The 17,718-nt window shown below is 47.3% G+C and overlaps 1 protein-coding gene across 3 annotated transcripts in view; it reads left to right on the top strand.

Annotated features, from left to right (window-relative positions):
• Nucleotides 1–17,718, top strand: part of NUAK1 (NUAK family kinase 1) — a 68,707-nt gene that overhangs the window by 40,901 nt on the left and 10,088 nt on the right. For all 3 annotated transcript variants that reach the window (XM_060025529.1, XM_060025530.1, XM_060025531.1), the window contains 2 exons: nt 4,564–4,715; nt 7,299–7,364. In XM_060025529.1, coding sequence (XP_059881512.1) covers nt 4,564–4,715; nt 7,299–7,364 — 218 coding nt within the window. The remainder of the gene's footprint in view (nt 1–4,563; nt 4,716–7,298; nt 7,365–17,718) is intronic.

Raw genomic sequence — 17,718 nt, 5'->3', positions numbered from 1 at the left:
TGTCTCATAGGATCGTTAGTATTGGATGTGACAATCCATGGCATGCAGTAGTTGCTCAGTAAGTGTTAACTACGGTGATTATGAATCAGCCTTCCAGGAGAGGAGAGATCACTGACTGGGGAGGCTCTTGGGGTGATGTGAGCCCTGCACTCTTTCATGGGTCCAGGATCCTGGCTGCCACCCTGTCCCTTGTTCCATATGTTTATTGTTCTTGGCGATGTTTGGTTGCGTGTCTGTCAAGCCCCTTGGGGGCCTTCAAGGCCTCTGTGTTTCATTCATAGTCTGTTGCTTCTTTCTCTTGTCTTAGTCCCTGGCACCTGTCCCCTCTGGGGGTCCCGCTTACGGCGCTCCTGTTCCCCCCTTCACTCATGTTGCTCCTTCTGCCGGGCTGACCTTTCCTCCCCTTCTCACCCTGGTAAAGATTTCTTCCAGTATCCCCAGCGCCATGCACGTCATGGGTGCTTTGTAAAGTTTTTGTGGCTCTTCTAGAAACCTGGGTCTGCACCACATGGACCTGGCCCCTGCGCTGCGGGCTGACTCAAGTTGAGCTCAGTTTCTATTCAGGGGTTTAATTTTCCTGGTAGGCTTGGCATGTCAAGGGCCATAGTTTTCCCTACCATTCTGGAGCCAGCGGGCTTCTGGGTAGAACTGTCTGGCCAAGAGACACAGGCTTTCATTTTTCAGAAAGGAAACCCTTCCCAACTGGTGGAAAATAAGCTTTTGCTTAGTGACTAATAACAAAAACACAGACAAGATTTCTGGGCTTATAAATAACCAGTTGTAAAAGTACCCAAGGGAAGCAGCCCTTTTTGCCAGAAGAATGGCTGTGAGTGTTCCTGTCACCTGGCGGATAGGGACCTCACCGCGGGCAAGGAGTCGTGGGCCAGGGGTGCGGAAGCCGGTCATTCTTCAGGACGAATTCCCAAGGCCTTGCTGTTATACATTATAAATCCTGGGCTATTCTGGAAAAATAATAGCTGATCTCTAAGGTTCTTCCTGCTCGAAAATCCTGTGATTCTGCGGAGCCACAGCATGTTTTAAAGAGTGATGCCGGCCGGGAGAGGAAAGTCATAGGGTTTTGTTTGCCAGAGCTGCCTAAGAGGCAGATGAAGTAATTATGAGAATAGCTCCCATTGACTGAGCAGTGGCCAGGGCACCGTGCTCAGGGTGCTAGGCCCATGAGCTCACTGAATCCCCCATTACCGTGTGAGGAAGTTGTTAGCCTCATTTGACTGATGAAGAGACTGAGGTTCAGAGTGGTTGATGTATATGGATAGCAGTATAGGGGCTAAGAGGGTGGAGTGTGCCATCAGACCGTGGGCCCAGGCCTCGAGCTTGCTTTGTGGCCGTGGCAGTTATTAACCTTGCTGTACCCAGGCTTTCTCATCTGTAGAACAGAGATACTCATAGGACCAAAGCCATAAGAAATAATGCATGCAAAATGCCATGGGTACAGTGCCTGCACATAGTAGGCCTTCAGTAAATGCTGCTGTTATTAGGAAGGGCTCAGGAAGCTTCATGTATAATACCACATAGCCTCCTGGATGAATCACTGATGCCCCAAGTCTAGAAATGTAGGGCTGCAACCAGGGCCTTGACCCTGACTCCAGCTGCTTCCTGCTGGAGGACTGGGGGATGGGATCTCAGAGCCAGGCCTGGCCCCGTGGACAGTTCTCTCGCCCGGCTGCCCACCAGTCCTACCAGCAACAGTGAGGCTATCGCCTCGTTCATCCATTGTTTCCCAAACTGGCTCCCAGTTAGTTCAGTAGGAGTACTGCAGTGGCCAAATCGCCCTGCAAAACTCAGAGTTAAAGAAACTAGGTTCTCCAAGGGGTGATCAAGTATTAGCATTTTCCAAATATTTTACCTATGTTTTACCATGGAACCCTTCTTTTCCTCCAGAATGTCTTGTGGGACTAGTGTTCCATGAAACATGCATTGGGAACTGTTCCCCAGCACCCCCTCCAAATGCAGTCAGCAAAGAGGCAAGAGTGAACAGAGGGGAGATCATTCAGAAGGGGGTGGCCGGGGACGTGAGACAGGTGGACAGGATCAGGCTCTATTTTAGAGGTAGGACCAGAAGGAGTTACTGATGGAGGCTGTTTAGTAAAACATTGGACATATTGAACTGTGTCAAACTGAATTGTGTTTATATCTCCTTGATACCAAGCTAGCCGGTTGGAAAGGGATACATCTGGTCACTGAAACAGCCCTTTGGTCTGCGTGCAGCCGGTGACCCACACCTTCTGAGGGTCACTGAAGGGGCCAGTGGCTTTGACCTCCTTCAAGGATGCATCAGACTCTTTGGGGGCGTGAGGCTCCGTGTTTATTTCCCTGTCGAAGTACTTTCCCTCTTCCTCCTCCGCCCTGACCCCACTGGTTTTTAAAATTAGAAAACCCACTGCCCTCTCCAGGACCTGTCACTCTTATCATTTTTAGAGGCTGAGCCATGCATCTTGAGGCAGCTTTTCCAGTTTCCAAAGTTTATTGTTAATGAAAAGCGCACAACAGGCTGAAATTCCTGGCAAGAGCCAAAGCTGCAGGGCACACCGAGGCCAGCAGATGCGGGAGCAGCCAATTTTGTTTTTGTTTTCTTTGCGGTACGTGGGCCTCTCACTGTCGTGGCCTCTCCCGTTGCGGAGCACAGGCTCCGGACGCGCAGGCTCAGCGGCCATGGCTCACGGGCCTTGCCGCTCCGCAGCATGTGGGATCTTCCCGGACCAGGGCACGAACCCGTGTCCCCTGCATCGGCAGGCGGACTCTCAAACACTGCGCCACCAGGGAAGCCCCTCCCTTCGTTTTATCAGAGAGGTTTGGCTTGACTTGAAGGAGCCAGAAAGGAACTGGAGGAGCCTGAGCTTCTAGCAGCCAGTGACAAGGTATGGGAGGACAGGGGACCCAGGCTGAGAGCACGTTCCAGTTCATCGAGTGTGTCTGGCTCAGTGCTAGGCCCTGGGGTCCCATAGTAGTGATACCAACAATAATAACTAACATTATTGAGTGTATGCCATAAGTACAAGCCCCGTTGTAAGCATTTCACGCACCTGATATCAATAAACCCTCCCAACAATTCTAGGGAGTACTTACTGATATTATTCACATTTTACCATTGACTAAAGTGTGAGGCACAGAGAGGGTACGTGATTCCCCCAGAGTCACACAGCAAGTAAGAGGGAGGTCTAGGAATCTACTTAGGAGTGTCTGATTCCAAAACTACAGTTTTTACCTCTCCAAGTCCAGACTCACAGTCTCGGCAGAGGAAATAAATATGTAAATCAGCAAATATATCCACACAGTTCGAAAGTGCTGTGTTGCAAGTATCCGTTATGAGAAGTAGAAGGGAGGCAATATGGGCATCAGATTTGAGTTCATCCTTGACTGATGAGTTGGAGTGTCCCTGGCGGGTAAGACAGGTGGGAGTAAAGGCAGAGGGCAGAGCATGGAGGTGGGAAACAGCAGTGTGTTTGTGTGTGATTGGGAGAAACAGTGAACAGTCTGGCATCAGTGGGCACAGGGGGCCTGACAGGCAGTGGAAGAAGCCGACGAGATGGAGGGAGATAGGCAGGGGTCCTTCAGGGAAGGAGGGTCTTGGGTACCCTACCAACGTTTTTATACCACATCCCTTGGAAGGATGGATTTCAACACAATTATTATTTTGTCTTTGCTCAAAGGATGTCTTTTGGTAAAGCCCCAACTATAAAGCAGATAGCAGTGGAGTGGCTTTGGCTGGGGTGGAGCTGAGGACCTAGAGCCTGTCCTTCATGATCTCCCCTGACCTACCCCCAGGGGCATCTGCCTGGAACTCCTAGGACTCAGTCAAGCAGAGTTTGAGCATTACTGCTAGAGAATATCAGGTTGGGGGAGAGAGAAGCATTGAGTGCCATGTAGTTATTTAGTAGAATGGTCCAGAATGCATTTGTGAAGTTTTGAATTCCCTCATTGAATAAATATGAATTGAGCCCCTTTGCCAAAAGGCATTGAGTGCTGGGGATACGTCAGTGAATGAAATAAACCAACCCTCATTTAGATGCTAGTGAGGTAGACAGAATAAGTGCACAGACTAGATATGTAACAGGGCTAAAAGGGGTCCATAGGGCGTGTAGGACCTGGTGGCCACATTTGGAACTTGGGATTTTATTTTGAGTGAAATGGAAAGTCTGGAAGGTTTTGAGCAAAGAGACGACAAGTTTCGCCACCTGTTTTGGGGTCTGGGTAGCTGGTCCATATCAAATGGTTAATAAATGGTAGTCGTGTTTGTTGTTCCCCATCTACAGGGAGGCAGTTCTGGTGGGAGGCTCTTGTGGGAAATGAACCTGGTAAAGGGAGTAGTGGGGTTCTCAGAAGAGAGAGGCACATTCCCCGTGATATTACAGACGCAAGTCCAGTAACAGCAGCGATGGTGTCATTGCCCACCTGGCTGGGAAACTTGCCCATCTCCTCGTGACGCTGTGGACTGATTTGTTTGTCCAGCGACATCTCTGTTGTCCCCTCTCGCACGGTCTGTAGTTATTAGCGAGCTTGTCAGTTAAACAGGGTGTTTGTGTATCGCCGTTCCTCCCGCAGTGTTCGAGAACAAAGATAAGATTGTGATCATCATGGAGTACGCCAGCAAAGGGGAGCTGTATGACTACATCAGCGAGCGGCGGCGCCTTAGTGAGAGGGAGACCAGACACTTCTTCCGGCAGATCGTCTCCGCCGTGCACCATTGTCACAAGGTACGGCCGGCCCTACCACAGCTTTGCTCACAGACAGCTTTCATGGCATCACGTGATTCTGTTCATATTATGAAGGGGACATCTGTTCATAGTAGTATGTATGGAGAATTCATAAACCAGAAAGAAGAAAATCACCGTCACCCAGAATCCAGGGATAACCCACTATTGACATTTTTGTTTGTTGTTTTCCAATCTTATTCCCCCTGCTCCTCACATCTATTTTTCATTCAAATTTTTAATTTTGAATCATTTTAGATTTATAGCAGAGTTTCCGAGATAGCACAGAGAGTTCCCATGCACCTCTCACTCAGTTTACCCTAATGCTAACATCTTACAGGACTGTAGGACACTTGCTAAAATGGAGACACCCACATTCATTTATTGCTATTAACAAAACTCCAGATTTTACTCGGATTTCGTGAGTTTTACACCAGTGACCTTTCTCCCTTCCAGGATGCAATCCATATGCAATCAATGTGGTACACATTGCATGTATTTTTACATTTCTGTCTTGCTTTTTCAGTTAGGATTTTAATCTAAACATTTTCCTATGTTACTGAAAAGTCTCTGGAATGATTGTGATTGTTGGACACTTAGGCTGGTTCTAATTTCTGGTTATTAGAAATAGCGATTGACGTCTTTGTACATTAACCTTTTTTCTCTCATTTGAATAATTTACTTAAGAGAAATTCCAGAAGTGCAATTAGCAGGCCATAGTTTCCGAACTTTTCTATGCCCTGGTTTCTTTTCCTTGCGTAGGTTATATCCACAGAGGTTACATACACACATGTACAATTTTATTGCAACACAACTAATGGGATGTGCTCTTAATCCAGCCAGTTTAGCTACCCTTGGTCTCTGGAGAAGGGAATGAAGTACACAGATAGTTCCAAGCCATACTTCAACAAATTATTATTTATCATTTTAGTCCTGATTTCCATCCCATTCATACTTTGCACACCTGGAACAGTCCTCCACTTTGAGGACAGTAGTGACTTGAACCCAACATGCCATCCAAAATAGAGTCAGCTTCTTCATTTGAATGCTTGCAGCACGGGGCCTTCTGGTTTGTCAAATACGCTGCTTAACTGAGAACGACTCTGGAATGATCATCTTCTAATTACTTACAATCTAAAACCCTTCACCCGTGTGGACATTACTTAACTTCTCTCTGCTGACTCAAAAGGCACTGATGATTCAGATCGCACAGTGTTTTGTATTTTATCATCAGGCGTCATCATAAAGCACCACAGATCCTGTCTTCATTATTTGAAGTGTGTGAAGCTTGGCTTTTGTATGAATGGGGCTTTAGTGTGCTCATTCCGTCTTATGAAAACTGGGAATGCAACAGTGTAAACCAAACTACTCCCAATATTTAAAATTAAACAAAATCAGCTACCTTGCATTCCGTTATCTTTCCTCCAGGAGCCCTGGTTTGTGCATTTCTGAATCCCTGAAGGTTTGGGTTAGAAAGAGTGGTAGAAATACATGTTTTCACCTCTCCAGTCTCAGTGTCTTTAGAGATACTAGGAACTGTCAAATAGAAAGGAAAATAAGCAATAAAGTACTAGCTGTGAACATGCAGATTCTGAACTAAAGAAATCCTGAATGAAAGACAAAGAATTCCTAGCTAGTTGGTTTTCTTGAAAGGGCAGCTTCACTTGCCAAGGTCCTTTATGCTGAATGATGTTAAAAACGTCCTCCCAGCCCCAATAGCTGGTTCTTTCAGTTCCTCTTCCCCTGCTCACCCATCCCCTTAAAAGATCACGGGGTTTTGAAAAGCATTGAGCAGGACAGTTGTTACTGCTGTATAGACCAACAGCCTGGTGGTTAAGGACTTCTTTTCACCATTCAGCTGGCTGTCTGCCTGCTTGTCACTGGGCTCCTCTGCCAGCTTTGCCAGCATTTGCTTGCATGGAAAGGTCCCACCGTATGGCGGCAGCTTGCTTTGGTCTCAGTGGCCTCTCCCACCTTCACCGTTCACTCCACACTGAGTCTTGCCCAGCAGAGAGGAACCTTGCCTCCAGCTGCTTAGGAAATAACCCTTGGGAATGCTTCTGTTATCCTCAGGACAGATCTGCATGGTTTCCTGGGTCAGAACAGATTGAGCCAGGCACTGGGGAGACAGGTAGACAGACAAGACAAGCAAGGTCTGTGAGCCCCACATTCTGAGTCCCCAGCAGAGAAATCTGCTGCTTCCCTGGGAATCGCATCACAGACAGACAATGTTTGCCACTGCCTGGGACTATACGGCTTTCACACAGTGGAATTACATTCCGACAAAGAATCCCCCCCGCTGTTTTACAGGCTCTGGGGGAGAATGGATTCCTGTCATTTTTCCCTTAACCACACAGCAAGTGACTAATGCTCTCCTGTCGCTGGTGCTGTGCTGGTCGCTGGCAGGGAGCTTCATGACAGTGAGAGAGGCCCTGAAGGATGGGGGTGAAGACCACCGGCGCTGACGCATTTCTTTAATCTGTCAAAGATTTCCCTTTGCTCACTCTCCTCCTTCCTCCCCCTCTCCCACTTTCTCTCTCATCCCAACTGCTCCCATTCAATTGCCTGCCTGTCTTCTCATTTCAGAATGGTGTGGTCCACCGGGACTTGAAGCTGGAAAATATACTGCTCGATGACAACTGTAATATTAAGGTAAAGCTCTTGCCTCATTGATTGATATGCCAGACCTGGGGATTACAGCTGGTTGAAGGCTTACACTCTGCTCCAAGCTGCAGCCTACGAATAAGGCGGCCACTTCCTTCCCGGCAGGCGGGTGGGGAGAATCACTGTGTTTGAGCCCTCAGTTCAGTTCCAGTGGTTGAATTCACTCAACAAGCATTTATCGATCTCCAGCTACATGCCAGACATTGTCCTAAAAGTTGACTAGAATACAGTCCCTGTCCTCGGGAAGCTCATAGTCTGTAATTAGCACCATCAAAATACTTAACAACAATAACCTAGTGCGTTTGTGTTTCATAGCATCTTTGCCCGATATCACTTAAATTCAATCTTCACAGCAATCACGAGATAGATACTGTTATTTACGTCATTTCACAGATAGGGAAACTGAGGCACAGAGACGTTAAGTAACTTTCCTGAGATAACACAGTGGTAGGTAGTGGAGTTGGGGTTTGAGCCCCTGTCTCTCTGACCCACTGAGCCCAAGTTTGAACCATCCTGCTGGAATTTGCCCGCAGGCCCGCAATTTATTATCTGTCCCTGCCACTTCTCTGTCACTTCCACCCCCTGTCTCCTCACCCGCCCCCCGCCAGCTGTGGAACTGGGAAGCCGACTGAAATGGTGGCGGTGGTGGCTTTTGGGAAAGAACATGCCAGCAAGTGATGGGATTGACTCTCACGGGGAGTATTAATGCGGGCTGCTGACGGAGCTAGAGAAAGCTCTCCTGGCCGACAGGGTTCAAGTGCCCCCTGCAGAGCACTCCGAATGGCCTTTTGATCATGGCTGCAAAGTAAGCAAATACGGTTTCAAAATAAACTGGAGCTTGCCACATGGGTTTCATTATGAAATGGCCTTAGTACTCCCAGCACCAGGGGTCCCTCTCATTGGCCGCCGGTGACGTTAGTGCCTCATCCCTGGTCCCTGGACCAAGCATGGGAGTGACCTTGCATCATCCCCTTTTTTTGTTGTTGTTGCTTTCCGTTGAGGGAGTGCATCACAGGGAGGTGTTTCCTTGCTGGGACGGTTGGAGTTGCTTTGGTGTTTGCATTCTGGTTGCAGATCACGGTGGCAACCATTAGTCACCATCGTCCTTTGAGAGGCCCCTGGAAGCCACATCCGGGTGACCTCTTGTTTTTTTGTGAGAGGTTGACCGTGATCACATATTTCTCCGTAGCCCACAGAATAAGGAGGAAACAGTCGGTCAAATTAGTCTTTCTAGGAACAGGAAGTGAAATCTCAGGGTCTCTCTGTTTCTGGCAAAGTGGTTGGATTATTCCAGAAGGAGCAGTGGCTGCAGAGTTAGAAAATTCCGTCCTGTGTGGTTTACTAGCTGTTTGACATCGCGAGAGCCACTTAAAACCCTGTTTCCTCAGCCATAAAATGGGGAGAGGGTAATGCCCACAGGCTTGTTTTGAGGACTGAACAAGATGCTCTGCCTCTGGCTTTGTCTAAGCACAGTGCAGTGAGTCAAGGTTAAGAGCGGTGGCTTTGGAGTTGCGTGGCCTGGGTTTGCAGTGCAACCCTGCCCCTTACTAACGGCAGTGTTTTAGATTAATTATTCACATATCTAAACCTCAGTTTCCACATCTGTCTAGTAAGGATGCCAGCCCTGGACAGTCAGTGACAAACGTGAGGATTTTAGACAATATGTGGTCAAAGCACTTAGCACTCACCTATTAATATCCAAGGCCCCAGCTGACAAGGCTGGCCATTGCGGAGGGCACTGAACAGGAAGTGAGCTCTCTGAAGGGGCTGGGGCACGGTGGTCAGGCCACGGCTAGAGAATTGGGTTCTGGTCTGAGGGGCACATTCTAAGGGTTTGTGTCATCCACCCTGGTAACTTTCTCTGCAGAGTCTTCCTGCCACCTGCCCCTGAGCTCTCAAGACGAAATGTGGTCTTTACAAGGCCTGGAATGTGAGCCTGTCACTTGGGGATCGGGTTCTGTGGTACAGCTTGACCTCATGGTCCCATGATGTAGTCCCAGAAGTGATAAGGCACATAGCTTCCTACGGAGTCATAGAATTCCCCGATGGAAGAGAAGAATGGTCACCATTCTGAAAGCAATTGTGCGGGGAACAATGGGCAGGAGCCTGGGAGAACGGCTCATTTGCATAAAGCACAAGGGCAATGATGGGGGCCTCCCAGCTCCCAGGACCAAGTCCTTCATCCCAGGGTCCCTAACCATTAGGTAGGGAAATAACAGATACATAGAACATTATAAAAAGTAAGGTTGGGTCCTTTTTCCTTAGGATTCTGAATCCTTAAGAATGTCTACTCCTGGCGTTTACCAAGGTAAAACACACACACACACACACACACACACACACACACACATGCGTGCGCGCGCACGCGCGCGCGCAAACCTCCCCTTTCTCTGACGCTGTTCCTTCCTTCTGCTTGTTCAAGGAATCCTACGAGGATCTGAGAATCCTAGAGCTTGAAAGAACCTTGAGGGTCATTTTCCAACCCCTTGTTTTCATGATTATGGCCCAGAAAGTCTAAGTGATGTGCCTGCGCAAGGTCGTACACAATGAATCAGTATGTCATTGTGTCTTTGTTTCCTTGGAATGCAGCACAATGCTTGTCACACGCCGCCGTAAGTCGGTACTCTAAGCTATTCGATTCTGGAGTGAAGGGGTGACAGCCAGGATTAGAACTCACATGTTTGACTTCCAGGCAGATTCTCTTTATATCGTCTTACACCCACTTCCAAGGTTTTTGAAAATGTGTTTCAGCTGCTGTTGATCTGTCTTCCGGCTGCATATGCTCAACTCTTCCTGACTCAGCATTTTGCTGGAAACATATTTAGAAAGGGCACTCGTAGCAAAGGCAGGCAGACACATGGCCACAAGCTGGCCTCCATGCTCAAGAGAGTCCATGTCATCAGTGTCTGCACCGGGGGACCACTGACCCTGAAGGCCTGTTACCAACCAGCAGAGTATGAGCAGTGAGGTGCTTCTCAAAATGTGGGTCCATGTTGCGTATCTCGAGGGTGGAGGGCTTTTACCCAGAAGACCTATAAAAATGCTACTGGTCGAAACTTGTCGCTGCAGTTTTGGTGTGAGCCATGGCTCTTGTTCCTCTCCCCTTCCCTGCCTGATGTTGATTTGCAAAGAGCGCATCTGGCACTGGGAATTATTTTTCTGGCCACTGCGCGAGGGTGTGGCTTCTAAAAATATTCACACAGTCGGTCGGCAGAAAGAATGAGAGCAATGTGCTTCTTTGGGTTGCATTCCGTACTTTGCGGAGAAGCATGCCTACTAAAATAGACACCCAGCACAGCATTAATTTGCAATTAATAAAAATGGGCCAGATTCACATCCCACTCTCTGGGAGAATGGAATGCTGACAATTCCCATAGACAGCTCCTGTAAAAGTGCCTGACAATGAGAAGAGGGCCAGGCACCAGGGTCAGCAGACCTCCACAAAGAGGGCTGGGAATTTGGTGAGCTCCCGGGGCTCAGAGTAGAGGGACATAGGGGAAATGGCCCGTTGCCCCTGATGACAATGGAAATGCCTGCTGCTGTGGATAAGAAGAGCAGCTTTGAATGGCCAGGGCTAAGTCAAGATGGAAACCCCGAGCCTTAACAAGGCCAAGAAGGGCAGCTCAGGGTACAGGCCTCTGGGCTTTGACTATATGAATGTGAGGATGCTGCAGTCATGCATTAATGAATCCATTCATCTGTTTGTTCATTTGTCCACTTATGTGTATGTGCGTGTATACATACCTATCCATGAATGCCTGCATTCACTCTTCCATTCCTGCACTTATCCATTCAGCAAATTGAATACCTCCCGTGAGCACTATTTATTTGACCACAAATATTTACTGAGTTCCTACGGTGTACCTGGCATGGTGCTGGATGCTGGGAATTTAATAGTGAACCAGATGGCCAGGTCCTTGTCTTCTTGGAGCTCAGAATCTAGCTGTTGTTAAACCAGTAATAATGAGCCGTGAGAAGGATACAGAGGTGAATGAGGAGGGTAAGGTACCTGTCCTAATGGACTTAGAATTCCAGTTGGGGACACAAGCAATAAACAAATACGTAGTGTAATTCTCTGGAGGTGATGAAAATCCATGCGGGATGAGTATGGGGAATGACAGGTGTTATTTGAGCTATAGGGGGTGGGGGGTGGGGGGCAGTCAGAGAAGCTCCCTTGCCTAGGACACAACTCCTCAAATCCACTAGACTTTTTGGCCTTTGCACACACAGTTGCCTCTGCCTGAAATGCTCTTCCTACTGCTCTTTTCCTACCCCTGCTTAGAGTTTCAGCTTGAAGGCCTCTTCTTCCAGGAAGCCTTCCCTGATCCTCATCTCTTAGGCCCAGGTGACTCTGCTGTGTGCCTCATAGTCCCTTTGTAATCTGTCGTGGAAGTGCTGAGGAGGAAGTGGTGGGTCTGAACTATGGGCAGATCAGAAAGCTTTTGCCGAGGCAGTGGCGATTGAACTGGGTTTTGAAGGATGGCTAGGAGTTTGATAGAAAGGGATGTGATGATGGGCTTCCAAGGGGAAGGAGCAGCAAGCACAGGAGCAGGGCAGGGCATGGAGGCTAGACAAGGAAAGTAACCTTTTTGGAGCCCCTGCTAGAAGCCAAAACCCTGTGGCAGACCTTCCACACGCCTTATTTCATTTGGTTCTCAGAATGTCTCCACTGGGGTGGGTCTGATTACCCCCATTTTACAGATGAGGAAGCTCCTGCAGCTAATAAGCAATGGGGTTGCCTTACAAACCTAAGGTTATTTGACTCCAAAGACCGGGCACCTGATAAATTCTCTACTACACCCACCCAGATTTGCCCTAAATCCAACAGAGCATCCTCACACTCACAAGGGGAGGCCACTTTTTTCATCCTTGCTTCAGCTGGCCTTACCTTGTATATAGGCAGCCTGCAGACAGCTGTCCCTGGGGGAGACTCTCCAAGTGCTGATGGTGGCCATGGCCAGGTTGCCTGAGTCACCGTGGCCAGAGTAGCCATGCGGGGCTGCCAGGGTCGAATGAGCTGGGTGGTTGTGTGTTCGCGTCCCCTGAGAGGCTGCTTCTTGGAGGTACCTCAGTGAAGAGCTTCCCCAGATGGCTTGGGATCCGTTATTTCCCATCTCTCTCGAGAGGAGGTGTAACCTTAGATCTGACGATACAAGCTGACCCCACTCACTTTTGCTCACCATTTCACTCCGTACCTTCACTTCCTGACAACCTGAGCGAGGCTGTCACGGGAAAGCCACAGCAATGAACTCCAGGGCCTGACAGAGCTATGGAGTGTGTCTTTCTGGAGAGTGACACAGAAAGCCCCGTCTCCTCCTCAGCCACCCGAGAACACTAAATCCCCTTAATGTGGAGCTTTACAGCCAGTGCAGCTCTTCACCCACACCTCAGGCCAGCCGCTTTCCTGCCCTGGGCCTCAGCTTCCTCATCTGCAAAATGGAGATAACAGCGGAACCCTGCTCATTGGGTTGTTAGGTTTTAATATACGTAGTGCTCACAGAACAATGACTGGCATGTAGCAATGCTGCTGTTATTATTATTATCTCATTTAATCTGATTTTGCTTTTCACAACACCGTGTGGTCGAGGCTATTGCAATTCCCTTTTCCAACAAAGGAAACTGAGACTCAGGTGAAAGTAGTGATCGCTTAACATTGACCGAAGGCCTACCATGTGTAAGGCGTGGGTTAAGGCACGTTCCATCTATCAATTCATTTGATTTCGTATCTGCCCTGTGAGGTAGGTTACATTATAATCATCACCCCCCGCCCCCATTTTACAGTTGAAGGAACACAGGTTCAGAGTGACGGACGGGCAGCGAATCCCCTGGGGACCGTGTGGCAACGCAGATGCTGACTCAGTAGGTCTGGGGTGGGGCTCCCAGCTGGTGCTGATGTTGCTGGTCCAGCTGGTAGAAGGCGAGGCCAGGATCTGAACTCAAACCCAGCATCCCTTACTTCTCCTGTCGTATGGTGCAGCCTCTCATGCTGGACGTGCTTATTTCGGAAATGAATGGTAGTCATTTCTCTTGGGTCTTCGGTGGGCATTGGCTCTGCGCAAACAATTGTTAAGTAGACCAACCACCATCGTTATCCTAACGGCTGTAGTTTATAGAGTCAGCCGGTACCAGGACTCTTCCAGGGGCTTTACGTGCATGTCTTCAATCCTCAGAACAGCTTTAGAGGTGGGTTCTATTATTATTCCCATTTTGCCCATGAGGAAATTGGTGGCAGTTCCCACCCATGATCTAGCAGTGCCAAGTCCAGGGTTAGCCCCAGGTGCTTCTGGCTCCACAACCTCTGATCTGTGCAGTGCACTTCCTGTCAGACACTGCAAATGACTGTCAGACCGTTGCTTTTATTATCATCCACATCAGCATCCTTTCCCAGTGGTTAGTCATCAGCAAGCTGGCTGAGCTCGCAGGGATTATTCACAGTGATCCGAGGTTAACCCCCTTTTAAAAAAATGGTGGTAAAATCTACGTAACGTAAAGCTTAACCATTTTTAGGTTTTCGGTCCAGTGGCATTAAGTACCTTCACACTGTTGTGCAACCATCACCACCACGAATCTGCAGAACTTTTGCATCTTCCCAACCAGACACTCTGTGCCCATTCACCACTAACTCCCCGTTCCCCCCTCCCCCAGGCCCTGGCAACTGCCCTTCTACCTTCTGTCTTGATGAACTTGACTCCGCTAAGTACCTCACATAAATGGAATTCTATAATATTTATCGGTTTGTGTCTGGTTTGTTTCACTTAGCATAATGTCTTCAAAGTTCATCCATGTTGTAGTGAGGTTAATTCTTCTGAAACGTGAATAATCACTTGCCACTTTGTATAACTCTGATTTTCATCCAGCAGGGCACACCTGTAGAAAGGTTTGAAAACAACAAAAACTCTAGAAATTAAGGACATGAGTGTTGATATCCTTTTCAGAGTCCAGGCTGAACTGAATAGCCCAGTGTGAGGACAGAGGGTGGTTCTGAACGGGGCAGGGCAACAGCCCATCACCAGCAAAGTGGTTACCTTTCTCCAAAGGTTACCAGTGTGTCGGCAAAATACAACTTTGAAAGCAAAGCTGGATGCCTCGTTGGTGGAGTCACCCTCGATACACAACTGATGTTCTGTTACAGAGAATCGTACAGAACCCAATGTTCACGTAGCTGTTCTGTCTGTGACCTTCAGCGGAGCTTCTTAAGTCCTGTAACCTTCAGTTGCTTCACTTACAGAGCGAGGGGCAGGATTAGTTCACCGCTTACGACTCTTCCAGGTTGGAACCATTTCTGGGATTCCTTTTTGTTTTATTATGTTTAAAATCATTATTTCCCAAATTTCCCAAATGTCTTTCCTTTTGTTCTCTTCATGGATTTTGCCTTTTCCTAGTATCTTCTGTGCTATTTCACTTTAATACTTTTATTTAGTGCAATTCACTTAAGAAATCATGTGTATTTGAAAAAGAAACCTTACATAATTACCTCCAATGGAAAACCAGTATTGTTTTGAGTATCATGAAGCTAATAAAGCTACCCAGGTGGATTTAAAGGTGGGACATGTATTTGAGTTCCAACTTTGTAAAATGCTTAAAATAGTAATTGGCACACACTTTACATCATTTAATTTTCACTGTGACACCGTGGGGCTGGATACTATTCCTACCTCCATTTTACAGATGGGAAATTGAGGCTTTGAGAAGTTTTATACAGTGGCCATTTCCCATCTTATAGTTGATATAAGCTCCGTACGGCGTGGAATCTTAGAGCTGCAGCCCAAGTTTAAGTGGCTCAAGGATGGAGAACTCTGTGTGTGTGTGTGTGTGTGTGTGTGTGTGTGTGTGTGTTGACTAATATTTCTTTTCCACTGAAGTGCCAAGAACAGGGACTAATCTAGATTTCTATTAATCTTATGTCAGCAACAATGACAGTTTAACTGGGAGAGGCTGATAAACATTAGTCTGTGAGGATGGGAGTGGGCCGTAACATAAACACACTTCTCAGAAGGGCTACAAAGAAAGCAGGGATGCCCAGACTCGAGCACTCCTGGTGTGTGTGTGGGGTTTTGCACGTGGTGGTGGCGGGTGCCTCTCACGTGTGTGTGTGTGCGCGCCTGTGTTTGGAAGCTCATGCAGTGCCCCAGATGCCGCCGACGTTCACAGTGCTGTGTCCTGCCTTAGCCGACTTCTCGGGATGTTCCAGGGCTGCAGCTGGTCCCTTCCTGTCCTGATTGACAGGGCACACTTCATAAAGCTTGCAACCAACTTCCTGCAAGCCAGTCAGTGTCCTTGATAAGAAGGTGGAATTCAGGGCAATTAAGTGCAAGCTGAGCTCCGAGACTGCGTTTTCTGAGGGCGGTTGTGCGCCAGCTGCTTTCAGTGCCATTCCGTTCATTCAGGGGTGACTTTTACAAAGTAGCCTTCTTCTGGGCGCTGCCTTCAAAACAGAGCCTCAGCTGGGCTGTGTGTGAATCACTCATCCTATTTATAAGCTTCAAGTGGAAATCAGTTTGGGGAAGGGCAGAAGTCCGCAGAGGCTCAGCGTGGACGGCTGGCTTAGACTGGGTGAGATTTGCAGATTACCCAGGGGCAGCGCTGGGCAGTGGTTTGAACCTTTAGAGACACTCGGTTTACATTGTTGCTTGCTAGGTAGCTCTCCTGAGACGAATAACCTAATTTTCCTAAACCTCAGTTTTCTCATCTGTTAAGTGGGTCTTTAAAAAATTATGATAGAATATCCATAACATAAAATTTACCATTTTAACCACTTTTAAATGTACCATGTCAGTGGCATGAAATACATTCACATGGTTGTGTAAATGGGATTTTAGATAGGATTAGGGAGTGTAAGGTGCTTAGAACCATGCCTGATAATTGGAGGTTGTTCTGTAAGTGGTAACTAAGTTTACTATTATTATTTTGTATTATCTACTAATTGTCTTGTGCTTTTCAAAATATAATGCCTATTCTGGTGACAGGTGTTTCTTGGGTGAGGGCAGGTGCTAAGCAGTGGATGTTACAGAGATGAGGGGCAGATGTGGAACCTGCCACCTGCCTCGGGGGACTCAGCCTAGTAGGCAAGGTGAATTTATATACATATAATATATATATTTGTATATACATATGTACATACATATGTAAGTACATATGTAATGTATATTACATGAATGTATGTGATATATGTGATGATATGTACATGTATAATATATACATTATACATATATGATAATACATATATGCATGTAACATATATACATTATATGTATATATGAAGAGGTGCACACACACACAGAAGAGCGCTGCCATAAAGGATAGTAAAACACTTCAAGAAGCCAAAGGAGAAGAGAGTGATTCCAAGGGGTGTGCGATACAAGAGAAGCAAGGTTAGGGAAAACATTTGCCTGGAACTTGTAGACAAAGTTTCAAGGCACTTTTTCGTTCACCTTGATTAATTCTTTTTTTTTTTTTAATCATTCTCACAATAATCCTGTGATCCAGAAGAGGATAGGGATCATGGGTTTCCATTTTCTGGTGGTAAACAGAGGCTCAGAGTAGCTAAGGGACCTGCTCCATGTCACACAGATGGCTAGTGGCAGAGTTTGGGCTGCAATGTGATGACTCAGAACCCGGTGCTGTGGGTCCATTTCATCTAGGGTCCCAAGGTGGGCAGAATACAGTTCTGATTGGTGCATAGGTCTATAAAAGGTGGTGATGTCCAGTGCACAGGTAGGTACGTACACCACTGTGGAGGAAGGCAGTGAGACTTTAGGTAGGCCACAGACGGACGGATCTCAGATTAATAGTTACACACTGTAGTATTCATCAGAAACATCGAGCATGTGATTCTGTGGGTATTTCTCAGGACAAGTCTACACTGACGTGAAAACAGAGTCCTTGCAAGGAGTGATTTTAAGTAACAGAGCATGCAGTGGGTGCCAGGGACTGCAGTCGGGAATCACTGGCCCAGGTATGCCAACTGATCCTTTCATGAAAGCTCAGGGCTGCAGAGAAAAGGGTGACCCAGCTGCTTGTAAATTTTGGAAATTAATCCTTTGTCAGTTGCTTCATTTGCAAATATTTTTTCCCATTCTGAGGGTTGTCTTTTGGTCTTGTTTATGGTTTCCTTTGCTGTGCAAAAGCTATGGAGAACAGTATGGAGGTTCCTTAAAAAACTACAAATAGAACTACCATATGACCCAGCAATCCCACTACTGGGCATATACCCAGAGAAAACCATAATTCAAAAAGAGTCATGTACCAAAATGTTCATTGCAGCTCTATTTACAATAGCCCGGAGATGGAAACAACCTAAGTGCCCATCATCGGATGAATGGATAAAGAAGATGTGGCACAT

This window comes from Delphinus delphis, chromosome 11 (genome assembly GCF_949987515.2).
Source record: "Delphinus delphis chromosome 11, mDelDel1.2, whole genome shotgun sequence".
NCBI lineage: Eukaryota > Metazoa > Chordata > Mammalia > Artiodactyla > Delphinidae > Delphinus > Delphinus delphis.
This window is presented reverse-complemented; position numbering and strand designations above follow the sequence as displayed.